Source organism: Penicillium griseofulvum (assembly GCF_001561935.1).
Source record: "Penicillium griseofulvum strain PG3 chromosome Unknown contig_10, whole genome shotgun sequence".
NCBI classification, from domain to species: Eukaryota; Fungi; Ascomycota; class Eurotiomycetes; order Eurotiales; family Aspergillaceae; genus Penicillium; species Penicillium griseofulvum.
The window spans coordinates 688,325-715,349 of record NW_024467433.1 but is presented as its reverse complement, the minus strand read 5'-3'; the positions used below and the strand labels follow the sequence as shown (position 1 = coordinate 715,349).

The 27,025-nt window shown below is 48.7% G+C and overlaps 9 protein-coding genes across 9 annotated transcripts; 4 read left to right on the top strand and 5 right to left on the bottom strand.

Moving 5' to 3' along the window:
• Positions 1 to 147: 147 nt before the first annotated feature.
• PGRI_084400 (MET18/MMS19 family protein) lies at positions 148 to 3,595 on the top strand (the record flags this gene model as incomplete). The annotated part of the gene is made up of 5 exons (XM_040796154.1): positions 148 to 229; positions 297 to 570; positions 668 to 905; positions 953 to 1,141; positions 1,193 to 3,595. The coding sequence occupies 5 exons, from the start codon at positions 148 to 150 to the stop codon at positions 3,593 to 3,595; spliced, it is 3,186 nt and encodes a 1,061-aa protein (XP_040650692.1).
• A 419-nt stretch (positions 3,596 to 4,014) lies between these two features.
• PGRI_084390 (ankyrin repeat domain-containing protein) lies at positions 4,015 to 7,730 on the top strand (the record flags this gene model as incomplete). Its single annotated transcript, XM_040796153.1, has 2 exons — positions 4,015 to 5,594; positions 5,690 to 7,730. 2 exons carry the CDS (start codon positions 4,015 to 4,017, stop codon positions 7,728 to 7,730), a joined length of 3,621 nt encoding a protein of 1,206 aa, XP_040650691.1.
• A 459-nt stretch (positions 7,731 to 8,189) lies between these two features.
• Positions 8,190 to 12,615, bottom strand: PGRI_084380 (uncharacterized protein; the record flags this gene model as incomplete). Its single annotated transcript, XM_040796152.1, has 6 exons — positions 8,190 to 11,768; positions 11,820 to 12,155; positions 12,219 to 12,320; positions 12,371 to 12,422; positions 12,476 to 12,501; positions 12,559 to 12,615. 6 exons carry the CDS (start codon positions 12,613 to 12,615, stop codon positions 8,190 to 8,192), a joined length of 4,152 nt encoding a protein of 1,383 aa, XP_040650690.1.
• Positions 12,616 to 13,827: 1,212 nt separating this feature from the next.
• On the bottom strand, positions 13,828 to 14,919 carry PGRI_084370 (uncharacterized protein; the record flags this gene model as incomplete). The annotated part of the gene is made up of 2 exons (XM_040796151.1): positions 13,828 to 14,696; positions 14,751 to 14,919. 2 exons carry the CDS (start codon positions 14,917 to 14,919, stop codon positions 13,828 to 13,830), a joined length of 1,038 nt encoding a protein of 345 aa, XP_040650689.1.
• Positions 14,920 to 15,516: 597 nt separating this feature from the next.
• Positions 15,517 to 16,318, bottom strand: PGRI_084360 (GPI anchored serine-threonine rich family protein; the record flags this gene model as incomplete). Its single annotated transcript, XM_040796150.1, has 2 exons — positions 15,517 to 16,116; positions 16,166 to 16,318. The coding sequence occupies 2 exons, from the start codon at positions 16,316 to 16,318 to the stop codon at positions 15,517 to 15,519; spliced, it is 753 nt and encodes a 250-aa protein (XP_040650688.1).
• Positions 16,319 to 17,600: 1,282 nt separating this feature from the next.
• Positions 17,601 to 19,352, bottom strand: noc4 (ribosome biosynthesis protein NOC4; the record flags this gene model as incomplete). Its single annotated transcript, XM_040796149.1, has 3 exons — positions 17,601 to 18,633; positions 18,686 to 18,897; positions 18,948 to 19,352. 3 exons carry the CDS (start codon positions 19,350 to 19,352, stop codon positions 17,601 to 17,603), a joined length of 1,650 nt encoding a protein of 549 aa, XP_040650687.1.
• A 205-nt stretch (positions 19,353 to 19,557) lies between these two features.
• Positions 19,558 to 20,465, top strand: atp4 (F1F0 ATP synthase subunit 4; the record flags this gene model as incomplete). The annotated part of the gene is made up of 4 exons (XM_040796148.1): positions 19,558 to 19,588; positions 19,654 to 20,108; positions 20,164 to 20,386; positions 20,440 to 20,465. The coding sequence occupies 4 exons, from the start codon at positions 19,558 to 19,560 to the stop codon at positions 20,463 to 20,465; spliced, it is 735 nt and encodes a 244-aa protein (XP_040650686.1).
• A 692-nt stretch (positions 20,466 to 21,157) lies between these two features.
• PGRI_084330 (tetratricopeptide repeat protein) lies at positions 21,158 to 22,576 on the top strand (the record flags this gene model as incomplete). The annotated part of the gene is made up of 6 exons (XM_040796147.1): positions 21,158 to 21,757; positions 21,826 to 21,865; positions 21,919 to 22,012; positions 22,062 to 22,368; positions 22,430 to 22,494; positions 22,546 to 22,576. The coding sequence occupies 6 exons, from the start codon at positions 21,158 to 21,160 to the stop codon at positions 22,574 to 22,576; spliced, it is 1,137 nt and encodes a 378-aa protein (XP_040650685.1).
• A 144-nt stretch (positions 22,577 to 22,720) lies between these two features.
• Positions 22,721 to 26,196, bottom strand: PGRI_084320 (Major facilitator superfamily domain, general substrate transporter; the record flags this gene model as incomplete). The annotated part of the gene is made up of 6 exons (XM_040796146.1): positions 22,721 to 23,360; positions 23,419 to 24,202; positions 24,794 to 25,151; positions 25,207 to 25,569; positions 25,640 to 26,041; positions 26,170 to 26,196. The coding sequence occupies 6 exons, from the start codon at positions 26,194 to 26,196 to the stop codon at positions 22,721 to 22,723; spliced, it is 2,574 nt and encodes an 857-aa protein (XP_040650684.1).
• Between the last annotated feature and the right edge of the window lie 829 nt (positions 26,197 to 27,025).

Genomic DNA, 27,025 nt, shown 5'->3' with positions numbered 1-27,025 from the left:
AACGGGCCTTGGCACGTGATATGGAGAGATAACAGAATCACCTGACCCTTATCGATAAGGGCATCCGGCCACAAGAAATTGGCCGATGCGAGCTTGATCTTGCCCCCGCAATCTACACGTCGGTCTCCTAATTGCTCGATTGGTATCATGTCGGCTCTGCAGAGCTTTATGCTGGTCGTGGACCACGATAAAGAAGAAGCCAAGCGCATTGCCGAGGGAATCGCGCATGGTATGCCAATTCGCCCCGCACTCGAGACCACTTCAAACCATTGCATTATTAACGGAGGTGGTTATAGATGTTGAGACTAAAAAGGCGACTTTGATTGATACAGTCCAATCTCTTGGCGAATATATTAACGACGAAGACCCTATTTTACGCGGCAAAGCGATCTCCTACCTTACGGCCGTTATCAAAGCCCTCTCACCGAAATACCTATCAAGACAACAGATCCAAGTCTTGACTACATTCTTCTGTGATAGAATTGAGGATGGAGGTGCCGTCGATGGGTTGCAGACCCTGCAGGGTCTGGATCGGTTTAACAAGTTTTTGGCTACTCAGGTAGCACAAGCGTAGGTGCTATACTTTCTGGTTGCATGCGACATCCCTATGTTCGCCGGGGATAAAGCCTTAACTCGATGATGATCCAGTGCTGATTTATTGATACAGGCTCTTTTCCAACTTTCAAGATCTTCAGTCTCGATCTCAAACACAGCGATTCCACGTCTATCAATTGCTTAATGATTTGATGTCGAACCACCGCGGAGCTATGCGTGATATGGGAGAGATCTCCCTTCTGGGTGTTGTTGATATCATGACGGGAGAGAAAGACCCGAGGAATTTGATGATTGTTTTCTCCATCTTGAAAGTGATTATGGTAGAATGGGACATTTCGAACCATGTCGAGGTATGTGTAATTTCCCCAAGACATCGGATTCCTCTAACATTAGACAGACACTTTTCGATTCCGTATATAACTACTTCCCAATCACATTCCGACCTCCGCCCAACGACCCCTATGGAATCACAGCGCAAGATCTGAAGGGTCGTCTTCAAGACTGTATCTCTTCAACACGGCATTTTGCACCCCACGCTATTCCCGCTTTATTGGACAAGCTTGATTCTACTTCCCCCAATGTAAAGGTAAGATTGCTCAACACACTGTGATCGTGAAGCCATCTAACAGATCTATAGAAAGATGCACTTAGTACATTGATCGCATGTATCCATTCGTATGACCCCGACACAGTGTCCAAATATTCCATCACCATATGGGAAGTTCTCAAATTTGAGATTCTGAATGCCCAAGAGGAGTTCTTATCTGAAACCTCCCTGGAGGCTCTGCAGGCAATCGCCCAACGGCTATCTGAAGGAGTCACCGAAGTGTCACAAGAGTTGCCTCTTGCAAAATTCCTCCAGCCAATCACCAAGGAGTGTAATGAGCAACTTCAGGAGCCCCAAAGCAAGAAGGCCAAGCCGGCCCAGTCGATCCTCAGCTGTGTGGCTGCTGCTTCGCCTGTTTCCTTTATCCTTGTTGTACAAACCGTTGTAGCCCCGATTTTCACACTTTACCAAGAAGCGGATGGAATTGTCAAACAAAGGGCACTTCTCGAAACTTTGAATGTCTTGTTCGATGCTGCTATAACCGTTTTCGGACAGTGGACCACCCGAGGTGGTGAGGCTGCTATCGATAACCCGCTACTCGAATTCAAAGACCAATTCTCGGACCTCCTTGGCCAGGCATTGATGGGTTCAGCCAAGGAAGAGGTTTCTTTCCGAGTGACTGCCTTGAAGGGCTTCTTGCGTTTATCGACTTTGCGTGGCTTCTTCCAGGAGAATGAGATTGGGCTTTTCGTTCAATACCTTGACGAAATACTTCTCAAGGAGGAATCTGTGGGCCGGAATGATCTCAAGAACGAAGCAATTGCTGCTCTTGCTGAGGTTTCCAAGCATAAGCCCCGCCTGATTGTGGATATAACTTTCCCTGCGTTCGTTGCAACACTGCCCGAGGAAGATGACGGCTCGGAAGCCCTGTATCTGCCGACGCTCGAGACCCTTGCTCAGATCAGCGTCGAGAGGGATATCTTCGAGACACTCTTCCGTCGTCTGTTTAGCAAACTGTCTATCCTGCTTCAAAAGGAGCAACCCGGGTCAGTTGCTTACCCACGCGCGATCCTCGTCACTTTGCTGTATGTTATGCAACAGAGAAACATGGAACAAGACCAGAGCGTAGATTTGTACTTCGACAAGGTTGTGGTTGGACTTTGCCGCGAAGTCGCAGCATCGGCCTTTGGCAAGGCAAAGAACCGGATCCTCAATGATCCTACCGTGCTTGACACTTTGGGCCGACTTTGCAATCTCCTTGTGCGATCTGTTTCCACCCAGAAGCAGGAACAAGTCGCTGAAAATGTTTACAGCCTCTTCTCTGCAGCCGAAGATTTCGTGCCTATTCCGTTCACCCAGACTACAAATGCGGATCAAGAGCGTACGATCATCATCTCGACATACCTGCTCGCAGGATTATCCAAGGATTGCAGCGACAAAATTCCTCACACGAACCCGGACATGTCGGGTCTGCTGTTGGATCTGGTCCATCGTTCGGTCTCGAGCACCGAACCAGCAACACATCAAGCCTACCTGCGCCACTTGGCCTTGCTCGTCAACAAGTTCCTATCCAAGCAGGATGTGACAATCGCTGAGAAACTCTTCGATTCTCTCCTCCAAGGCCAGGACACAGAATCACAGAGTCTTGATCCTGCAACCATCCGCACCATCTTCTGGCTATCGAAAGCCTTGATCCTTCGCTTAGCTCCCACGACCACTCACATAATAACCTCCCTCCTCGCCCTCCTCTCCTCCCCAGACCAGCAGACCAGCGCGACAGCAGCGCAAGGTTTCTCCATAATTCTCGGCGAAGACGACATCCTCTCTGCAACCAACGGCGCCACGATCCGTCTCCTCTGCAGACAGCGTCTCTTCACAACCGTCATCCCCCTGATCTCATCTCGCATCCGCGAAGTGAACATCGCTGGTGCAGATGACTCCGCGACCGCCCCTAAAGCGCCCGACCACATCAAACCAGCCCATCTTACCGCCCTCGCGGGTATCCTCTCCACAATCCCCACGGCCCTTGTCATGCCAGAACTCCCCACCCTGCTTCCCCTTCTCCTGCAATCCCTCGACCTCCAGACCGCCGGCTCCGTCGCCGTTCGCACGGCAACTCTCGACACCCTCGCCGTCATTATCCGTGATAACGGCGTCGTCGTCATCGACAAGTGTGGCCATGTCCAGAGTCTTGTCACCAGACTCCTCAAAACAACAACGACAAATATCGGCCCCGGCGCGGTTAATAGCCCCCGTCTCCGCGCGGATGCTTTGAAATGTCTCAATCTCCTCGCTACACACCAGGTACCCGGTGCTGCAGCTAACGCGCGTGCGCCGCCGGGTATCTCACCTCTCTTGCCTGTCAAGAATCAGGTTCTGAGGTCCTTGCGGGCGGTTCTTGATGATCCTAAGCGTGATGTGCGGAAGGCAGCGGTTGATGCTAGAGCTGCTTGGCTGCGTGGTGTAGATGATGCGCCGGAAGAGGAGGAATGATTATTCTTCGGTTAAAGGGAAGATTATACTCGCATTAAGTTTAGAGGCTTATTATCATACATTGAGCATAGATTATTGTTGGACATCGGGGCTCTAAGATGTTCTCATTCTGTGATCTAATAGCAATTGAAACATTGTTTAAATTCTCCAGTACTCTACGTGGGATTTCTAGAGGGATAAATTGAGCATCTTTATACTATAAGTGTACTTGTCAGGCAGCGACGTGTTCATTGGCGGCTAACCCTAATTGGTCTATATAGCTGCAGCTCTAAGGAGGCTCAGCTTTTGTCTGAACCCCGCCTATCTTCCTTCGCAACTCTGAGTCTGCAACAACAAAATCACGGCCTGTGGCCTCTGAACTTCCTTGAATCAAGTTTTGGGGACTTCAACTACCCCGTGCGTTATGAACAGTCCCCTAGATGGCCTTTCAACTCTCCCCAAGAGTAGGAGTCCAGGGGGCGGACCCCGCACAATCGCTCAATACAGCATTGGAGAATTTTCGAAATACCTTAACAGAAGAGCAAAAGCGAGAATTTCAAGAAAGCACCACGAAGCCAGATCTTGCGAGCGTCATAGTGTTTGTCGCAGAAATCGATGTTAGAAATAGCAGCGCGACGAGGACGTCCATGGCTCGACGGCTATATACCTTCTTAGAGGCCACGCAACAATTTACCGATGTTGTGAACACGTTCGTTAGCTCTAATCCCATAATTGCAGCCCTTGTCTGGGGAAGTATAAAGACTGCCATATTGACAGCGAGCAATGTGGTTTCGTACTTTGACAAAGTCTCGAGCATGATTATGCGCATCGGAAAAACAGCACCGACGTATCAACAATTTGGCGAACTCTACCCCGACTGCATTGGTCTCCAAAGTGCTCTTTGTGATTTCTACGCCATCATTATCAATCTGTGTGTCAAGATCATCGAAGTCTCCCGTCGAACCGGCCTTATGCAAACCATTTCGTCGATGATAAACCCCTTTGAATCAGAGTTCAAGCCATTCCTGGATCTGCTAGATGAAACTACACAGAAGATCAAACTTGAGGTATCACTCGCATCAAAGCAAGCAGACCAAGAAGCGAAAAAGCTGCTAGAATATGAAAGCCGAGAGAATTCAATATTCCGACCTTTCGCCCGAGGTTTCTACAAATCATCACTGGAGCAACAAGCAGACGCAAGCAAGTGGCGGATGAAATTGAGAAAAAGGGAAATGATGAAATTGAAGTCAACCATTCGAAACAATCTTTCTCCTATCAACCATGAATTTCCTTTGAGGCAGATAAGGAAGCAGCGATTTTCAACCACGGCTGAGTGGCTTCAGAAAGAGTCGGAGTTTAATATGTGGGAAAACGCCCCACAAACTGCAATACTCTGGTGCTTAGGTACGATAGGCATGGGCAAGACAGTGCTTATGTCTAGTGTGGTGGATCACTTACAGTTACATGCGGTCCGCAAGAGCAATGAGATCGTATGCTACTACTTCTGTCGTGTCGACAATGAGGCATCTTTATCTGCGAGGAACATTCTTGGAAGTCTCGCTCGTCAAATCCTCGATACTCAGATTGAGCAAAGCGATTATGAGACTCTCCTCTACTTGGAGGATGAAACCCGGGACCTTAGCACGATCGACGTCGTTCAGTTTTTGTTATTATGTTTAGAGACCAGCAAGGCTAAGAAGTGCTACTATATCATCTTGGACGGACTGGACGAATGTGATAGTGCCCATATTCAAGCTGTGGCACAGGCCATTGTTGAACTCTGCAGCAAATACATTGGGTTCAAAATCCTCTGTGCTGGCAGACCTGGTCTTGAGAAACGGTTCAAATCAGACACACCACAGTATAGGATTATGGTGAATGAGAAGAAGGTCAATTTGGACATGGATTGCTATATCACCAAGATTTTGGACAAGTGCTTGGAAGAAGAGGTTTTGATTCTTGGGGATTCCGCAATCATCACAGAGATACGCAATACCTTAAGGGACAAGGCTGATGGAATGTAAGTGTTCACGCCTGATCGAAGGCGTATCTCATGGCCAGACCAAATGACTACGCATTCATAAATGCACTGCTAACGAGTTAATAAAAACTTAGGTTCCTTTGGGCCAGTCTTTGTATTGAAGAGCTCTGCGCACAGAACTGTGATCACGATATCCTGGAAGCATTGAAACATATTCCCCACAGCTTGGCTGAGCTCTATGATCGAAAGCTTCGTCGTGTTCGAGAGGGAAGGGTGGCCGAGCAGGCAATGAAAATACTACAATATTGCGTCGTAGTGAAGCGGCCATTGACAGTTATGGAATATCGAGAAGCCCTTAGCCTTTCTCTTGAGCAAAAGGCCTTTGACCGTGGGAAGGTCCCCAATGACATGGATAGAATCATCCATGGTTGCTGTGGATTGACATTTGCCGATGAAGAGGATGACACTATACACTATGTCCACCGCAGTGTGAAGGAATGTCTTTTCATCACGAACGGTCCCCACACAGCACAATTCGACGTGGCGAGCGTTGACCGGCATTTTGGGTTCATGTGCATGACATACCTGGATTTCAGCAACTTCAAGCGTCAGTTAGCAAAAGTTAAGAATGGTTCTGGCACTCCTATTCACCCCATTCAGCTCGGCACCAGTACTCTGTCCATATCTTCCAAGAGTGTTACTACCCAGATAGCCCGAAAGATTCTTTCCCATCATCGCCAGCTACAGCATTTCAGCACTCGAGAGGTAGAGAGGACGGTGCAAGAAAGACTTGGAGATGTGGGTTCCCCTCATCTAGAGGGAGACTTCCAGTTCTTCAATTACGCTAGGTCTTACTGGCTCAACCATCTGACTGATTTTACCCCAGAAATGAACAATGACATGTGGGGATTGTTTCGCCGGTGTATAGAAGGCGACGATGTTCCTACATGCACACCATGGGAGTTGGAGCCGCAGACCGACAGCAAGAGAAATGATATACCAGATTCCATACAATGGCTATTGGCCCACGAACATCACTCATTGCTTTTATACTACGCAAGGCTTCAGCCTCACGTTTTGTCCGAGAATGTGAAGGATTTCATCCTTATGAGAGGCGACATTCACAATCGTTATCGATACACCGAGGTGATTGTCAGCCTTAAGAATACTAGCGAAATCTTGGATAATGGATTGTCATATGCTGTGAGAGATGGATGCATTCGTTCTCTAGCAGTATTGCTTCAAGCAGGGGCTGACGTCGGTGCCAAAGTGAATCATGGCATAGCCCTCAACATAGCAGCTAAAGGAAATCACATGGAAATGGTGCAGGCACTGCTAGCAGCAAAAGCAGACGTTAACGCGGCTCCCTTTGAACTTTGTGGCAGAACAGCTATCCAAGCGGCAGCAGAAGGGGGCCACCTTAAGGTGGTGCAGACCCTTCTAGCAGCAAAAGCAGAAGTTAACGTACGTCCCACTTATAATGCTGGCAGAACAGCACTTCAAGCGGCAGCAGAAGGGGGCCACCTTGAGGTGGTGCAGACCCTTCTAGCAGCAAAAGCAGACGTTAACGCACGTCCCGCTGATAAGACTGGCAGAACAGCACTTCAAGCGGCAGCAGAAGGGGGCCACCTTGAGGTGGTGCAGACCCTTCTAGCAGCAAACGCAGACGTTAACGCACCCCTTACTGAAGTTAAAGGCAGGACAGCCCTTCAAGCGGCAGCAGGAGGAGGCCACCTTAATATAGTGCAGATCCTTCTATCAGCAAAAGCAGACGTCAACGCACTCTCCGCCCCTAATAATGGTAGAACAGCTATCCAAGCGGCCGCAGAAGGAGGCTATCTTGACGTGGTGCAGATCCTTCTAGCAGCAAAAGCAGACGTCAACGCACCTCCCGCTAATTATGATGGCGCAGCAGCCCTTCAAGCGGCAGCAGAAAGAGGTCACCTTGCAGTGGTGCAGGCACTGCTAGCAGCAAAAGCAGACATTGACCCTAAACAAACAGCTTACAAAGCAGCGATAAAAGGAGGACACACCGAGGTGGCGCAGACACTGCTGGCAGCAATGGCTGATATCGACGCAAAACGAGCATCCCGCAAAACAGCGATAAAGGAAGAACGAGCTCTACTGACGCAGGCATTGCGATATTCAAAGGCAGAAGCCAAACGAACAGCCTAAAAAGCAGCGATAAAGAGAGAGCACGCTGGTGGCGGAGCAGGTATTGCTACAAGCAACAGTCAGGCAAAATTTCGGGAAACGAGTGTCAGGGATGGGGCTTCATCATGCAAATTTGAAGTTCAATTGAAAGAAAGAGATCGGTATTGAGACTACATGTAATGCTGTGTCGTGGTAGCAGTAGTAACTGATTCATATCAGACTAAATCCGGCTCATCTTCTGGAGTAGTCATTGAACGAATAGTGCTAAATTCAACTAACAACATGATTCTTAATACGTTGAACATTATTTTTTTTTTTTTTTTTTTTTTTCTTAAGATTTGTATGTCAAGTCGTAAATGCAATATCATGTCGTCTGAACTCACAGACCATAAAGATCCAGAACCAAACGACAATGACAATACATTTGTTTCATTCTCACTCCCCGATATCCATCCTCCCCATCTCAGCAATATCATCTCATCACCACTTTTTCTTATCCTTCGGCGGATCCCAGGGCACTACTTGTTTGTCCAAGTAGTACGAGTCCTTCAAAGTACCGGTACCAGCGTGGCTGTGGTTGTTCGACGTGGTAGTGCGCTTGTCAATACTGGCAGGACCTCTGTTCCAGTACCCGACAGCATCGATCTTTTGCACGACTGTTTTGGCAAGTTGGAACATTGCTCCAATTCCCGAATGACCGACTTTGGCTCCGAGAGTACTCAGCTCCGGGTTCTCGGCAGAGGGGATGATATTCGTGACATCTGCACCGAGGAGATCCGTTGCACACCAGGACTCGTTGCGCTCACCAGGTTCAAGGAAGGAATTCGACTTCATGATTTCATCCACTCTGCTGCTGACAATCGAGGCTTGCCACCACTGCTTTCCATCCTTGACCATTTTCTCAAGCGGGGCGTTCTGATAAACCTTGATTTCCGGGTCTAGGATGGAGGTAGTGCCAAAAAGTTCTTGAGTTTCGCTGATCTGTAGAAACAAGTCCTTGCTCTTTGCCGAGCGGTAAGGGTGACGGCTCCACCGTTCCATGAACGCCTGATCGATTCTGATCTTTGAGTCTTTGGGAAGACGGACGAGAATACGAAGCTGTTGATTGTTTGGTTCTACTCGGATGCTTTTTGCCATCGTTCGAGCAGCCTCTTCAAGATCTGGGTCAGCCCCCGTAATGTATTCGATAAAGCCTTGCACTTTAGCAGCTGTATCCCACACTTGGGAAGGGAAACTCAAGTGCACCGTGCCTAGCGAGGATTCGGGATAGCGAATCATAGCATGTCCATGTTCATTAACTGAGATAATAATGATCCTGCTTGGACCAGCGCGGCACCAGAACTCGTACTTTACGCCTCGGTGACTGTACTTCTGGTCGAACAGGCGAGATCCGTGGACCTCCAAATCGATGAGGTAGTCAATGTCCGCAGGAGATGAAGTCAAGCGCTTGAAGAATGAGATCGGAGGTGGCGTCAAGTCATGCTTAGAGAAGAACAACTGGTGAACCTCCCTGTAGCTCATCTCCCTCTCTTTGATTGAAGCTGGCAAACTGGGCGTGAAAATAAGACCAAACTCGATTTGAAGGCTCAATGTTCCCGGAAAACTGCGGACTGAATCAAGAACTGGCTCTAGAAAGTGAAACAGATTCTCTGTCGAGTCATGAATTTGCTTCTTTTCTCTTGATGGATTAACAAACGCCTTTGTGGGCAAAGTAGTACCCTTTCGTGGCTGGTCTTCTGTGGATTTGGATCCTGTCCTTCTCTGCCAGAGATTAGAACTAAGGGCTTCAACGTTTGCTTTCTTCTCTGCATTGGTTTCGGTGTCTTCCTTTCGCTGCGAGGGATTACCAGTGGGGACTTCAACCTTTGCCTTTTTCACTGCCTTGGTTGCTTCATCCACCCATTGGAAAGCCTTATCAGGGGGCCGTTGGTGGAACATTGTCTCATGAAATTCCCTTGTCTGAGTCTCTTCCGAGACAGCCAGCTTTTCGCCAACTTCTGGCTCTGCATCTTGCTCCTCAATTTTAGAGTCGGATTGTTGCAAAGAGTCACAACTAGATGACCGTAAGCGAGGAGAAAGCATTTCAGGTGAGATATCAATTAGGTCTGGATGAAGGAATGGCACCTTCTCACTCTTCTGACCAGATTGATGACGTTGCTGGATAATGTCATGCGTAGCGCGGTTACGCGAGCCAGAAGACAGACTTTGAGGTGCAGGATCTCCAAAGGTAGCATCAAGAGGTATCGCAATCTCTTCAATGCTGATAGTTTCGGGACTAGGATTGTCCTTGATCTGCTGGAGCAAATATTCCATTGCTACCTCATCGGCCTTGCTGCGGCGTTCAGGAGCCTGTTCATGTTTCTGTTTGCCTGCGGGTATGTCATTCCCATGATAAGAGTCAGTGGCTCCTGGGCCAGGCCATGGCGCATCTGTAGCGAGCATTGGTTGGGCAGCCTCAATAGGAACAGGGGTTGGACCCGTCACACGGAGGATCGTCGGATCGTGGGTTGGCTCAGGACAAGGAGAAATGATCGGAGTTAGCTCAGGTTGCAGAGTTGTATCGTCGATATTAGGCATATCAAAGATATAACCAGTTTCAGCAAAAGTAGGAGCCTCGCCATGCTGGAATTGGTCGTGCTCAGCATCTGTAGACTGTTCCGGAACGCCTGATGGGACTGTGGCCAGCCGATCAAACGCAACAAGTGAAATACCACTATTAATGCTTTTCACTTCACAATCAAGATCAATGAGGGTGCCGAGGCTTCCAGTGTCCTCCGTGCCGAGACCCAACCGAGTGGATGTGTTGCTTGGCTGTTTTTGATCTGTTATCTTTGGCTTGCTGGACGCTTCCTCTATTCCAGGTTCCTTCGTGGTCTTAGTCGTCTCGAGCATTAGCTTTATCTCCCCCATTACTGAATCAACGCTTCGCCTTTGAGACTTTGTATTCACATTTGAATCCACTTCCCCGGGTATTCCGAGAGGCTGGTTGTCGACTCTTGGAGAACTAGAACGAATTGGTTGGCGAAGAGTGCGAGCCAGCTTTTCTTCTTGGTTAGTGGAGGGAACAGTCAAATCAGCGGCATCTGACGTATCTTCCGGCTGTTTGAGGGTTACGCCCGGAGGAGCTGGTAGAACTGGAAGACGAGTAGTGGCAATTGCCTTTGGTCTCTGAGCAGAGGTAAAATAGGCAGAAGCCGCAGGACCGGTTACTCCAGGGGTTGTGCCTAGTTCTTTGGAAGCTGTACCAGGAGTAGTGGAGCCAGTCGCGCTGCGAAAAATACTGACCGGTCCTTTTTCTTGGTGGTCTGAGATAGACGAACCGGCCATCTGTTGATCCCTGACTCTCTCCCTATAGCTGAGTCTGCTAAAGAGATTTTGGGCAAAAGGTGCGTCTTTCGGAATTTCTTCTTGAACCTCGCTAGGGGGTACCACGGTTCCATCTGGTAGCATAACCATACGTCTTTTGATGCCTGCGGGTTTGGGCTTGAATAGGCCCGAGGATCTCTGATCCTGTAGTGTGGAAACGCCAGACTCGGGCGGAGGCATGGACGCAGCAAGCTTAGGGGAGGTGTTTTCGTCTTCCAGTGGTTTTTCTGTATGACTATCTGCAAATGGTCGTTTGCCGATGTCCCGAGAGATCCATTTGTTGACAGCTTTTGCCTTTCCGGTAGAGAGATACGGGTGCTCATCGATCTTGTCATTGGAGGTCTCAGTTTTAGGCGCGAGATGCTGATCAATTTTCCCTAGAAGGGGATCGCTTTTCGGACCTATCTCTGGAAAACGATAGCCTTCCCAGTCACGAGCAACGCTCGATTTTTTCAGCGCCACTTGCGGCGGCTGTCGAAGTCTGCGAAGTGGACGGAATTCGTTAGCGAGATCGTCGAATTCACAGACCACCAGAGTCATTATCTTTGGGAGGCAAAAAGGAACATTTCGGTCAATTAAAATACGCCACACGGCAGTGGGACTGATCTGTGAAAATGTCATGATGCGAAATGTAGCAGTGTCCTGGTTTGGAGTAAGAATGATCAGCCCTCGGTTAGGGTTCTCAATGAGATCCTAGAAAATATTAGCATAGAGAACGTATAAAAACAAGACATAGCACTATACCAAGCATTCTTCAACGGAGTCGAGTGTATCAACTGCCTCGCGGATTTTCTCCTCGGATTGTGCAGAAATACGGAGTCCTCGAGTCCCCGGCACTTTGATTCGCGTTTCTGTTATTTGAGAAATGCGGATTAGGAGAGGGCTCGCATCTCGAGAGATGCGACCTATTTCCGCCAGAGAGGGATACCAGAACTTGACAAGGCGTCCATTGCTAGTGGTTTGTGTTGGCATAATGTCCTCCACTAGGGTTTCCATGTCTGGCTGCGCATCGTTTCCAACGCCAGGAAGAGGAGTGAAATCGAAGTTGGTCGAGGTTGAAAGTTGACGGACTCTCGGAATCTTGAGTAAAGCAGAGGCGTTAGTATAATGTAACTTGGGTACTGGGGAGGCATCTAGACATACCTCGAGTAGATCATCATTACGATGCTCTTCGATATACCTTGCAAGTAGCGATATGATTTCGCCCTCAAACACTCCATCAAACTGACCAGTGACAGACAAGATCTGGGTAATATTAGCAGAGTCACCATTGTAAATAGAACACAAAAGCCTACCTCTTTATCACGTAGATATTTGACCTTGATCGAAGCGCCGGGGTGCAATTTACTATGAAAAAGTCAGTTTTAATCGACACAAGTATATGCAATGGTATTTCATACTTGAGCTTGCTTTGGAATTCTGTGATCTGTTTCGAGTCCAGTCAGTCCCGGTCCATGCAGGATGGTAAGGTATATGGACTTACCCCTTGGTCCTCCACTAACCACATTGAAGCCAAATGAAGCGTCCGGTTATCAGCCATCTTGACTGGCGCCTTTGAAAATTATGAACAGCCGTGAATCGATGCAGACTTTACCTGGATTGAAGTCGCACGTCAATCAGATGGACGCGAATCGATTGGATACAGAATGCTTTGTGCCTTCAATCAATTTGAGGGCGTTAATTGGTTTGAAAGGTGAATGAAAGGAGCAATCCGGAGGTAGGTTGATTGGTGGGGAGGATCTTGGAGACAAACGGTTAAGTAAGAGGTAGGTAGTCAACGGCAAATCGATTACAAAAGCACTGGATGGTCAGACACCTAGGCAAACGATTTGATAGAGTACACTGCAGTCAACAGTGCGTACGTGAATGAGATCAAAATGAAGATGAAGGGGTAAGGGCGAGGAGGAGGTGACGGGGTAGGAAGTAGGAAGAGGTGAGGTGAGGTGATTCTAACGGATCCTATTATCTCGGCGCCGGCGCCGGCGAGGTTCAGACCTTTGCGTATGGAAGGAACACCCGGGTTGCCACATCTATCAGCTTTAGAAGTCAATAGCTATCGACGGACTACCTAGTGAGGCCGCGGTGCCAATCTTCTAACAGAACGACGGGGATGAATCACAGCAATCGATGGAAAAAGCGGAATACATGTAGAACAAGTCAAATAAAAGTCAAAAGAATATAAATTTCAGAGCTAAGCATAATAAGGCCCATAACATCTAGGCAGAAAGGAAATATGTAGCCACTTTAATGGTCTTCCGGACACAAGCAAGAAAGACTCGCCATCACGTTCATCACAATGTAATCATATCCAGGTAAAAATATGCAGGTCGTTAAAAGTCATATCTAACAAGGGGTCAACAGAACAGGGAAAAGAGGTGAATGATGCCCGGATTTGACCAAATGAAAATGCAAATGCAGGTGAAAGAAGAGAAACAAAAATCAAAGGGTACACGAATTGAACTCTGCCACGACGGGTATCTGCTGCAAAGGGAAACGAAACGCCATGCACCGGCCAAGAATGGTCTATGAGAAACGAATAGGAGTGGTAGATAGGGCATGAAGACATGGGATCGAATGGGAATGTTGAAATTGGGATGGAAGAATGTAGTTGGAGGGCGGTCTGGCGTTTAGCAAGAGAGATTCGAGCAGAGAGCAGAGAGAAGGGATGGGCGGTGATGGACAATTCGCTTGGGTAAGGTCGGAGATTGAGGCAACAAGAGCTGACAACAAGCAAAGACAAAGCACAGATTAATCACTGCTCACTGCTTTGTCGACTTGCATTGAGCCGAATCGCCCACTTCATTTCTGTTTCGGTCTCCTTGAGCTGAGCAAGAACACCAGCAATATTATCATTATTGGATTTAGCCGAGTCGATCGTGTCGCGGAATTCCTTATCCTTCTCTTCCTTATACGCAGAGTGGTTGGCGAGTAGCTTCTCATAAGATTCCTTGAGGGAGTCGAATTCCCTATTCTTCTGATCAGCGAGAACCTCCAGCCGCTCCGTGGAGTGTATATGTGTTTTGTGTGCGTCGGCGATAGTCGTGAACTCAGCCCAGATGGCATTGATACGTTTCGCAAACTCCGCCTTGTCGCGTTTCGTCGCGCTGGACAGCACCTCATACTGTGTCTCGTGGTGCTTGGCGATCTCTAATAACCGGGCTGTTTCGCGATTGTGGTTCTCTCGTTCCTCGCGCATCATGTGGTTTGTCTGATTTGCGTCCGTTTCCGCATCCTGCCTCTTGCTGCGTTCGTGTTGGAGGTCCAGTCTTAATTCTTCCAGCTTCCGGTCTTTCCGTGCAATTGAGTTGAGGTTGGTCTCGTTGACTTGCTCAAGGTTCCGTAGACGCTCGTTCATATTCTGTTGCTGGATCTTGTAGGCCTCGTTGGTTCTTTGGTACTCCTCCGCGCGGGACTTCTGGAGTGTGCATTCGCGCGTAAGACGTGCTATCTCCTCTTGAAGATTATGGATAACACGTCCTGATTTCCCTGTCGCTGCATGTCCAACGGCTGACCATTCTGAGGTGGGGGGCTCGCCATTACTCGCTTCGGCGGGAATCACGGAAGGGTTCGGAGAGTTCGATGGAGAGTTTGATGGAGACGAGAAAGCTTGGTTGGAGGTGCCTGGAATGTGGGGATTGTAAGCTTGGTAGGGTGGGTGGGATGGATATCACCAACCATTCTGGCCTTCGGGTTCGAGGAATCCGTTCTGGTGCATATTCAATTGCGTGTCCACATGTGGGAGATTGACTTTTGGCGCTTCTGCACGGATAGGGGGGTCAGCAGCAATCGGTATAAGATTTTTGCTAGGGCTGAGACGCTTCATGACCCTTTTGAAGCCCCCCATGGTGACCGCCCGCGCCTGTCATGAGGAACCAAATCGGAGAAGAAAAAAAAACCAGATCTGTGAAGTGTGAAGGAGAGGTTCATACCAGTATTAGAAGTCAATTGAGCTGGATGTGAGGTTGTCTTAGGATTCTGCTTATTCATCTAGGCATCGCAAGGGAGGGCCTCTGATCAATAAAGGCACTTGTCTCATGCAAAGATCATCACAAATAAGACAGAAGTAGCCCCAAGCTGCAGAATATTCCCAAAAACAATGAAATAGCGGTAAGAAAGGAAGTTGCGGAAGATCAGTCGATCATCGTTCTTTGTTTTCCAACTCCGCGTCCATCGGAAACGCCACGGCGCTAGTGGCAGATTATGAACTGACAGTGCGAACTGACTGGTCATTTTAATTTTCTTTCTTTTCTTTTTCTTCGTGTTTTGATTTTGTTTGTAGATGTCTCATGTTATTGAAAATGTAATTGATTTTCTCAACACCTCAACCTGTATCTCAATGATATTCAGGGGTATTATATATACAAGAAGCTATATCAGTTTGCATGACTTCAACCCAAACAGCTCAAAAAAGAGACCGAAAACGCCAAAGCAAATGACTGAACTAGACAAGGTAAGCCAACAGACTGGCAATCCCAATTACCAATTGTACAGAGTATTGTGGGATAGAAGCGGCATTCTGCATGCTTCCAGTGGAGGATGCTTCCTTGCCATTGACAACATTGGTGCCCGAGGCCATCGCTCTCTCAGTTGAGCTAGCAGCAGCAGAGCTAGAAGGACTACCAGATAGGTTGGCAGAGGAGCTGATGAGGTCTTTGCTGGTAGTGCTGGTCATTGTGGTATGGGTTCCTTGTGTCGCGTGGGTACCGTCAGTGATTTGAGCGTTGAGGGCGGCATTGGTGCCGGTAGTGCCCGCAGTAGTGCCCGCAGTAGTACCAGTAGAAGTGCCAGTTTCGAAGGTAGCATCCTTACGATTGGTGGTGTCCTTAGCTTCGGGGATAGCAGCGGCAGGCTGACCGGCCGACTTCAACAGAGCAGTATAATTAGTCTGGTCTTTCTGTCTGATCTGGAACGCGTAGGTATTTCCACCTTTGATGTCGTTGTCAGGAGTCCAGGTGAAGCTACCGCCTCGGGCATCGGTAGTAACCGGCTTCACATCCTGTAGGTCGCCCGAGGAACCCTGGCGGAGGAGGATGGTCACAGGCTAAACGGGTTCAGTTTTGCTTTGGGTTGAGATCGGAAAAGGTGATTACCTGGTCAGGATCGGCACCGATCCATGTGAGGGTGACTGGTTTGCCAGACTCGAGGGGCTCCTTAGGCCAGGAAGTAAAGGATAGAGGGTCGGCGGCGAGGCCCAGGGTCATGAGCGAAGCCATGACGGCAACAATACTCTTCGAGAAATACATTGTAATAGGAAACAGTCAATGGACAGTTGGATTTCAAAGAAAGTAAGGCGATAGAAGGCAAATTGCGTATAATTGGCGAGCTGAGGGATCGGAGAACGCGATATAACTTTCAAATACTGGTGGCGCGTCGCGATACTTAACTGACGGCAAGAATTGCCTGGATCTCACATAGCCCCACAGAACAGAGCTTGGAGGTCGCTTGTTGGCATTCGAAAACTGAGACCGAAGGGCGTTTGGAGAATGTCACATTCCAATAGCACTAATAGTGAAGCATTAATGTGTTACCTAACGAAAGATGTCGTTTACTTTGGCTGGAGAATGCCTGCTAGCAAGTATTGGAAATAATCGAGACAGACTCAACTAGAGACCTTGCCTAGGAGAAGTTCATCGGTTTTATGGCAAGAGTGTCGGAGCTTAACTGTCAGTATCTGCGATCATGGTCACCGGGTGGCTGCGGCATGGCTTCATTTTGTAATGGTGGCTGAAAGCCCACGAGAATTGCTCCGCCATATAACGAAGGGCTTATACCTGTCAATGAGACGCGTGAAGTGTGGCCCAACATGACTCGTAGGGGCATACTGGAATGTCATCCCTTGGCGGTTTGTTTTGGTGACGATCAGTGTATGTATAGGGCTGTGGTGAACACCAATCTCATTTCCTGTAGCCCACCAAGCATTTCTCTGGCCTTGATCTACGTACCATCAATCTCATACCAAGGGGTGCCATATGGTTTAGTAGTCTGGAGTTGGGGTAGATTGATCGCCATCCATAAGGCATACCGAATATTTCCCCAGCCTGCCAGCCCAATGACCTGGGTATATCAATGGAACCAAAGTCAATAAAGACATGCATAGGAAACAATGTTAGAAATAGTAGCCATAATAACATGAAACGAGTTGAAATATTATATGACTGAGTACTGTGGGACAAAATATTATATATTTCTGATGTTGATCCATACAAAGTAACTAGGGGCTAGATTCGGCATCTAGTTTCACTTATAGCCATGAAACAAGGTCGAGCCCAACAAGAACGCTGTGCGGAGTAGCTGGCTTCTTGATCTGCTAGTGGATTTGTCTTATGACCATTGCTGCGAGGCCCATACTAATGCTCACATTCAGCATTGGGACTTCTAGGGTTAAACTCGCAGCAAGGGATCCGTCGGTAGATCGTTTCTCTTCAAGGCAGGAAATTATGTATGATTATACCCCGCAATGTCTAAACCCTTGAGGGAATTTCTTTGTCAAACAAATTGAATTGGTATACGCTGATATATGAACCCCTAGAACTCCCACAAATCCCGCATGAAACACCCTGGACCGGAGTCCACGCCACCATCTTCTTCTAGTAGACGATCTGTGAAGATACGCTTGGGAATCTGGTACTCGACAACAGGAATCTTCTTGAGATTTCTCTCTTCCACTCCAAGGTCTGCAGTAACCATGCCCGCATACGTGTGATCAAGGAAATCTTCCAGACTGTATGCTTGCTTTGTGAACTGCTCGGAGATGATCCGTGCAATAGCTGCAACGTTGGGGTGGAAGTGGGATTGCAGAGTCTCGATCTCCCAAAGACTGCTCTCAATAGCGTTGGTCATGTTGGGGTCTGACTCATTTGGATCGAACGGATCATCCATGCCTTCTTTTTCCACTTCTGCGAGGAGATCCTTATCCCGAATAGATCGGTGCATCATGAATGTAGTCGTAGGGTGATTCTTGAAAAAGTTGTACATGAACGGAACGATCACCACAATGGCAGAGGGAGGGGCGTTCAATGCAAGACGAGCGAGACGCTTGATGAAGCTGGCCACCAGTGTGGAGGGAAGATGGGTTGAGGACAAGAAGGTATTCAACAGTCGGAAGAATCGTGATCGGTGCTTTGAGTGCAACAGCTCGGAATCCAAAAGAGAGTACAACTTGGAATAGAATTGAGGGTAGTCCAGGTTCTTTTCCTGAATCAGGTAGAAGAGACCAGACAGCGCGAGGAGAGATGTCGCACCACCGACATTGTATGAGTCCGTCAGGAAGTCCATCAGCATTTCTGGTCGGTTGAACCACGGCTCGATGTTGTGCACCATCATACGTAGCAGACCTTTCCGCTGCGATTGTGAGAGATTGTTTCGTAGAATGGCCAACCACGCCTCCTGTGCTTGCTTTTTGTGGGCGTTTGCTGAAACTAAGCGCTTATTCTTGGTATCTCGTTTCGCGTAGAAGTTTTCGAATTTGTGTTCTGGTCCTGGTACCTCATCGCAGGTCTCAAGGATCTTAATCAGGGTCTCAAGGATTTCGGGGGACCGTTTAGTAGAGGCATAATCACTAATATAAGTTAGCCACAATACTCGACAGCAGGGGGAAAAGATATACATACGCCATCTGCGTGAAAGTGTAATATCTCACATCCTCATACTCCTTCACGAACTTGGCAACAGCTTCGGACTGCAGATCCTGCCCGTTATTGGCCTCGATGATGGCGGCGAAGATATCTTTGAAGAAACCCGTCGACCAAACATTATTCTCGGCACCCGGGATATGGGCAAGACGTTCCTTGACAATGCGCATGCTCAGGGTCAGAGCAGCAATCTAGAGACCGTCAGTAATAATAACACTCGGCAGATCAAGACCACACATACCTGAGAGGAAGCATCTGCTTCACGCATGATAGCCACAAGAGCATTCTGATAATCAAGGCAACGCTCCTTCAACCATGCCACAACGATCTTCTCGTTCTCAGCGGCGCGGCTTGACTCGGTCAAGTTTCCTCCGGCGATCAATCGGCTGAACACACGGCAAAGAGAGACAGCCACAGCCATCTCGGGTTTCTCAGCCGACTTCTCGACATTGAGCATGGAGAGGAGGGTCGCAATATTGTTGTAGCCCTTCCGCGACTCCGCAATTTGATTCTCTAGTTCTTGAATGGTAGACAGTTTCTCGGCGAAATTGTCATCGGCGACAGCGCGGCGTTTGGAAGATGGGCCGCTGGCATTCTTGCCGCTCTTGCGCTTCTTAGAGCTTGAATCCGTAACAAGTGCAGGCATTTTGGGCAGACGTCTTGTAGTGTACTGTGAACGGGTTATCTGCAACTTTTTTTTATCGTTTGGACCATCTCGGAAGCTGGTTTTTCCGCGACACGGAACCAACGCCCGAAACGGCTAGCGTCTTCACCTCCTAGCCATCCCGAACCTCAAGTCTCCTCAATCCCGTTCACCCACCCCATTGACCAAGATTCTTCCATCTGCAACAATGGCTTCACGTCTCGCCAAGAGCGCCATTGGTACGCTATATACGATCCGCGACCGTCTGATCGACTCGATGCCTTTAGTTACTAACTCACCTTAGGCGCATCCCGACTCCGGCCGGCTCTTCCCGCCCGTGGTGTCCCTGCCGTCACTGCGAACCTGACCTCCTCTCGTCAGGCCTCCAACGTTCCCGCCGAGGAGCCCGCCAAGAAGGCGCAGTCCATCCTGAACGCCATCCCCGGCAACTCCCTGGTCACCAAGACCGCTACTCTCTCTGCCGCCGCCGGTCTGTCCATCGCCGCCATCAGCAACGAGCTGTACGTCATGAACGAGGAGACCGTCGCTGCTTTCTGTCTGCTGTCTGTCTTCACCGCTGTTGGCAAGTACGGTGGTCCTGCCTACCGTGAGTGGGCCGAGGGTCAGGTCCAGAAGCACAAGGATATCCTGAACGCTGCCCGTGCCGACCACACCAACGCTGTTCAGCAGCGTATCAACAACGTCTCCCAGATGTCTGGCGTTGTTGAGGTTACCAAGCAGCTCTTCGCTGTTTCCAAGGTAGGAATACTCGGTCGCATACGTTGATGGTCGGTTCGTTGACAGTTTGTTTCAGGAAACCGCCCAGCTCGAGGCCCAGGCCTACGAGCTCCAGCAGCGCACTGCCCTCGCTGCCGAGGCCAAGCAGGTCCTTGACTCGTGGGTGCGTTACGAGAACCAGGTCAAGCAGCGCCAGCAGCGTGAGCTTGCCGAGTCCGTCATTGCCAAGATCCAGAAGGAGCTTGAGAACCCCAAGGTTCTCCAGCAGATCCTCCAGCAGAGCGTTGCTGATGTTGAGCGTGAGTTATCCACCCCCCGGCCGGTACATGGAAGATATGCTAACAATTCCTAGGCATCATGGCGTCCAAGGCCCTGTAAATGGGCTCAATAGCTCACTGCATTCGGCATTGTGTACAAAACTATAAGGGCTATTTGCATCTGCCGAGTTAGACCTTGCAATACCATTTTGATTCTTACTCTATATTCGGACACACATGGTTTCACGACATGTTATCAAGCGAGTTGGGCCTGGAATTGCCCGATGTCTGACATGAATCTGTTTGGGCCAGTTCCATCGTAGAACACTTTGACCAGAATATGATACGACGAGATACTCAAGAGTGCCTGAACGTATGTGACTGGTACCACTCTAGAGCTATGTCCAATGAACGAAGTAAACATTGTATTTCCCGAGGTAAAGAAGAGTCCATGCACTCTGATATATGCAGGGTCTAATGCAGCACGCCACCCCCGTGGAGAATGCGATAAGCGATCTATACTAAGGTTTCATCTGGGGAAATTCCATCTCTGGCATATTGCCCATAAGTTATTTCATTTCATATCTAATATATTGATTTGTGTGCACACGGGCTATTAGCCGTTGGCCAAGACTCTCCGGACCCCAGTCCACGGGACATAAGCCGCTACACAGCCACTATTTATTGTTCCCTTTAAAACACTCAGCCCTACAAGTATTCCTGACACCTCTCTCATATCTAAATACCTTAGTCGGCAATCAAAGAAGTCACATATCCACTCCCCGCTGCTATCCGGATAAGTAGATACGCATCATGCCCTCACTACGCAACATCCTCCACAAACGCGACGACCTCAGCGCCCAAACAGCTCAAAATGAACCAGAAACACCCCCAGCACCTGAGTTCAAGCTCATCCGTTCAGACACCCATACCCAAGAGATACTAATCCCACCATCTCATCCAAACGACCAAACCCAATACCTATCATCACCAACTCAAGAAGAACCTACCTCTCCGCGCCGGAGCTTCCAGCTCTTCAACCGCTCCCCCAGACCTGCCTCTGCAACCTCACAATCCCCACCACCCCATCGCGAGCGCCGTCTCTCAAACCTCCTTCATCTCGGCCCCCGCAGTCGCAGTAACTCGCGTGACTCCTCCGTTAGCTCTGCTAACCTCCCCGCGGACCTGCCGCAGATCGATGATGATCGCAGTGCGAGCAACCAGGAGCGCGAGGCGTTGTGGGAAAAGAGGGCTACTGTGCTTGTGCAGCGGAATCCGCAGTTCGCGCAGTCCGGCTCGTCATTGCCGCGGCAAGGGGAGGGGGAGGCATCGCTGGGTTTGGGACTGGGGCTGGAGCAGGCTAGACCGAGGAGTTCGAGTCAGAGTCGGATTGGGATTGATCCGAATGAAGATGTAGGTGTCGATTGCGCATATATTTGCGGTGTTTGTTGCAGTTGGAATGTCAGACTAACACATTATAGATTAATATTCAAGAGGCGATTCGATTGCATGAATCCGGTGGTGAGTTTTGCTTTTTATGTCTGGCTGGAGATAGTTACTGACATCGATCATAGACCTTGAAAGATCAACTCAAATGTTTGGACAACTTGCCGATCCGAATGGCGCAAATAATCCCCTGAGTCAGGTTCTTTATGGCCTCGCGTTGCGGTAAGATCATGTCCAGCTATTTCTCAAAATCCTACTAATAGATGTCTAGACATGGATGGGGCTGTCCTGTAGATACCCCACGCGCCGTAACCTATCTCTCTGCTGCAGCGTCCAACTCAGCTGCGGTTGAGGCGGAGGCCCTCCGTGCTGGGGTGAGCAAGGGGGGATCTGCAAAAGGCGAGCTCGTTTTGGCCATGTTCGAGCTGGCAAATTGCTTCCGCAATGGGTGGGGTATAGCAAAGGATCCTCCTGCTGCTAGACAGTATTACGAGACTGCTGCGAACTTGGGTGATACTGATGCTATGAATGAAGTGGGATGGTGTTACCTCGAAGGTTTCGGGGGTAAGAAAGACAAGGTACGTGTGATTTCTGCTTGGTTGTATATTCTGAGCCTATTCTGACTCGATGTGGCTATAGTTCAAAGCAGCCAAGTATTACAGACTTGCCGAGAAGAATGGATGCCCTACTCTTGGGAATTCATGGTATGTTCAACTGACTGAGAATTTGCGATTCGAATCTAATGGATTCTATAGGATCTGGAAAGAAAAGTACGACCCGAAGTAATCTGCTTCAAAGGTGATTATTACCTTTATTTTACGACTGATGTGTCTCACGGCCTCATTGCGCGATGTATCTTTACTTTTCCTACGAGTCACGTCAAACATTGATGTCCATTTTGGGCAATGAACAAGTTCTACAACTTCCATATCACATCCCTCGATGTTCAATTTTCTCACTATGGCTTCCCTCCGTGGTCACTTTAGCACAAGTAGCACGCACCCCCTTCCCGTCAAAAATACAAGCAATTTCTTCAAGCGACCTCCCCCTGGTCTCAGGATAAGTCCTCCAAACGACAACCAAAATAACAAGCAGCATGACTAAAAACACAAAATAATATTTCCAAGAAATCCTCTCAAACGCAATCGGGTTAATAAGCTGATTGAAAACCAACGCTATATAATTCGATATCATGGAGATAGCGACACCCTTAGCACGCAGCGAGGTCGTCCAAATCTCTGCCGGGTACGCCAGCAGTAGCGGCGTGAAAGCGATATCGTAACCGGCGTAGTAGATGAACAAGAAAGGGATCACAGTTGTTCCGACAGCAGCGGTCCCCGTCGTCACGAAGCTTCCCGATAGTGCAGTGATGAAGATATAACTGATCAACATGATCACAGTCGACGTAATGAACAACGCACGGCGGCCAGCGCGGTCGACTAGACAAGCACCCACCACGCTCATCACCAAGTTCCAGACCTGGAGAAATCCATTTATGAGAGTCTGATCTGTTGACGAGGTTATACCGATTGTATCGAGTATAAGAGTTAGGTAGTATGACACCACACCACTAGAGACATCCAGTTAGCAACGGATCTGGACAATATAAAGCCCAAATCAACACATACCCTCCATTCCACTGAGCAAAAACACCCAAAGAAACACTTAAGAAAAGCCGATACCGATTCCCAGAAGTCCTAACACAATCAACCCAGCGCGCTTCCCGTCGAGCCTTCCGTTCCAGCGCAAGACCCTGACTAATCTCCTCCATCTCAAAACCCACCAACTGCGAACCCTCATCCCCACCAGCATGGAATTTAACCAGAATACCTCTCGCCTCATCAACACGCCCACGACTAATCAGCCAACGCGGCGACTCTGGCACACACAGTGTCCCAGGTAATGCAAGAAGCGGCAACGCAATCTGCATAAGTACAGGCACGCGCCACGCCCAGTTACTCTGCACATCCCTCGTCGCGAAAGAAATCCACGCAGATAGCGAGGATCCAGCGTAGTACTGACACATATAGATAGCCGTGACGAGCGAGCGATGCGTCGGATACGCGATTTCCGTAACGAGAATCACAGCGCACTGGAACCAGGCTCCGGCAATGCCTACCAGCACGCGGGAATAGATGAATGTATTGGGATTGTGGGAGGCGGATTGAAGTCCCACACCGAGGATCATGAAGATGTACCCGGTTAGAATGGTGGGTTTGCGGCCGAAGCGGTTGGCGGACCATGCCTGGATGGGCAGGAAGAGTATGCAGGCTATGTTTTGGAGGGCGTTTATGAAGCCCATTTTTATTCCTGCTGGGTGGGACATGAAGGTTTGCCATTGGGGGAGGGATTGGAGGCTGTTCATTAGGGAGATGTCGTAGCCCAGTGTGCTGGAGAAGAGGATTAGGCTTGCTATTAGGATGTTTAGGTGGATGAGATGGGTGGTTTTCCACCATTGTTTGGTATTTGGAGGGAGTGTCTGGGATTAGTTAGTTTGATTTATCTTGGTTTATGTTGGTTTGATAGAATGGATTATACCGAGAGTCCTGAGACAGCTCCTGTTGAGGGCTTGTTTGTCATGATGCGGATATTTCTACCGCAAAGGAGGCGAAGGCATTTCCGAGTATATCTCGCACTGTCTGACTTATGGAATTGGACATCAATCCATTTCTATTCCGGCATGCCGACATCCCCGACCTGGGTCTTTTCAGGAGATCCCGTGGATTTGCGGAGAAGTGGACCGGCACTGAACAGCGCTAGACATCGGCTTAACTCCGAGATAGCTGGACTCTCGGCTATGGGACCACATTTCTTTCTCCCCAGTCCTGCCCCCTGAAACATGTCATGGTAAGCTCTGGAATTCCCTTAAAATTGCTGAAATTCATTGTTTACAGCCTATGATGGCATCAATTACTAGCGTTCTTCACCACTGACCCCACGGCCCCCATCCTGAGCTTGCTGTTCCTGACATGGGCACGCCATATTATGCCCCACAAGCCTCACGGTTATTCTTAGCTGATGCACTCTTGTCTTTAGGAATTCTCGGAAGGAGGTTCCAAAGAAGCAACATCGCTCCCGAAAGGGCTATAGTAAATGGCATCAAAACCTCAACACCCTTAGCCTGCGCAAGCACACCAACAATGAACGGAAGAATCGCCGCGCCACTACCCCCAAAGGCTGCCGCGAATCCAATGGCGCTGACATGTAAATGTTTCGGCAATAGTTTCGTCGTAACAATGACAACCGCCGGGAACAACGGACCCAGAAAGAAACCCTGCATTGATATGGCGACCGCGCCGGCGTAGAAGTTCGGAACCAGATATAAGATAAGACAGAATGCTATCTCGAGGGAGATATAAATCTATTAAAGGGTGAGCTTTTAGTCCGAGTGGAATGCACATGCTAGGAGAGCCTACCGTGATAGCAATCTTCTCGCCAATCACAGGAGTGATGAATCCAAGGATAACCCGTCCAACGGTTATGCCGAGCCAGAATCCTGTAGATGTCATGCTACTAGAAAATGGTGCGGCATGTCGCACTTCTTTCATGAATGTCACAACCCATCCTCCTAGCGCGACTTCGACGCCAACGTATCCAAGTAGGAAGATTGCACAGGTCCAAGTAATTCGTGCAGAGGGCATTGTGGATAGGACGCTCCACAACCCTGCTTCCTGAGATGGTTTGCCAGGCTGCTGTTTCTTGGCTAGTCGGAATGCTTCTCCTGTAGAATCCCAGAAACACGCAACGCAGACAACAAGCTCGATTGCAGCGCCTCCGATCTAGGTAAACCAGTCACCATTAGTCAGATATATACTAGGTAGTATACCAAGTGAACTAAATACCACATACCATGATGTAATAGAAATAATACCACGGCAAACCAGCATCCGCAACAAGCAATGATGCAATGAGAGGGCTGATAACAGCACCTACACCATAAAACCCATGAAGCAGACCGAGTAATTGATTCGGATTATGGAGGTTCCCAATCCAGGCATTCCATGCTGAGTCCGCGAGGCCGTTTCCTAGACCTGCAAATATGAATGACACAACGAGGACGGGGTATGGCGGATGCACACAGTTCAAGATGTATGCTATCAGATGGCACAGAGATGAGATGAAGGCTACGCCTCGTTGGCCTACGGCGCAGTGTGCTCTCTCGTTTAAGACTGCGGCTGCGGTGTAGCCAAGGAATGGAGAGAGGAAGACGAGGGAGACAACTGTGTAGGAGAGGTTGTAGTAGGTTTCGAGCTGGTAATGTGTTAGAAGGGGAGGTGGGGTTCAGGTTTGGGGGTCATGTACGTATGGAAGGAGTGGCTGGGAACGGTATTGGATTAGTATAATATTACAACTGCTATGGGCATTAGAGGGTATCCTACACCGTATGCGGAGTCATTCGCTCCCATTATTAGGAAGCTCCAGAATGTTGCCAGTGTCTTTGCTATGTTGGATCGTGGGTGGTTCCATTTTTCATTGGTGATTTCGTAAGATAAATCAGACGACGATGAAGGCTGATTATTTTGAATATTGTCATGTTGGGCCTTTTCATTTTCACAGATCGTGGGGTCTGGGCTATCTTGCATTCCGATAGACATGGCTGGTAAAACGGCTGAATAACCTTATAACTGGAAGAATGAAGGAATAAGAAGATAAGACGGAGAATAGATCAAAGGACTTTTATATCATTTGTCTAAACAGACTAAATCGCTTTGCTCATGAATATCATCTAGCTTTTTAGTTTGCAAGAATGGAGAAAGTTCCCCAATTAGGAATGGAGCGGGTGCCTTCCTAAATAGGCAGGTCCGCCAGCAGGCCCAACATCTCTTGGATATTCCTGGTGGGGTTCATCCGCAATCACTGGAGCTAGGTGAATCACCTATACGTAAGACTTATTGGCCCAGTGACCAAGAAATAAGCCTATATCATACTCTATCTATTCTGAATCATACCAAAATGATTCATCGCAAGAAAGTGACTGAATAGCTTCAGCGGGCACTGAGCCTAATTAGGCTAGCGTGTTCCAATCTAGATAAACTCCTCCGATCCTCGAGCCGCAACATCATTGTATCGCTCTCAAAGCCTCCCTCTTTTATCAAGGCGGCATTGAATCACCAGGTATCATAATCGCCATCCCTAAATTACATGAGAGCAATCAGTCAATGACACCGAGACCTAGAGTATCGATAACAAGCTGTTCCTGCGCCTCAGAATTGCGAGCTTGAGGCTTTGAGACAT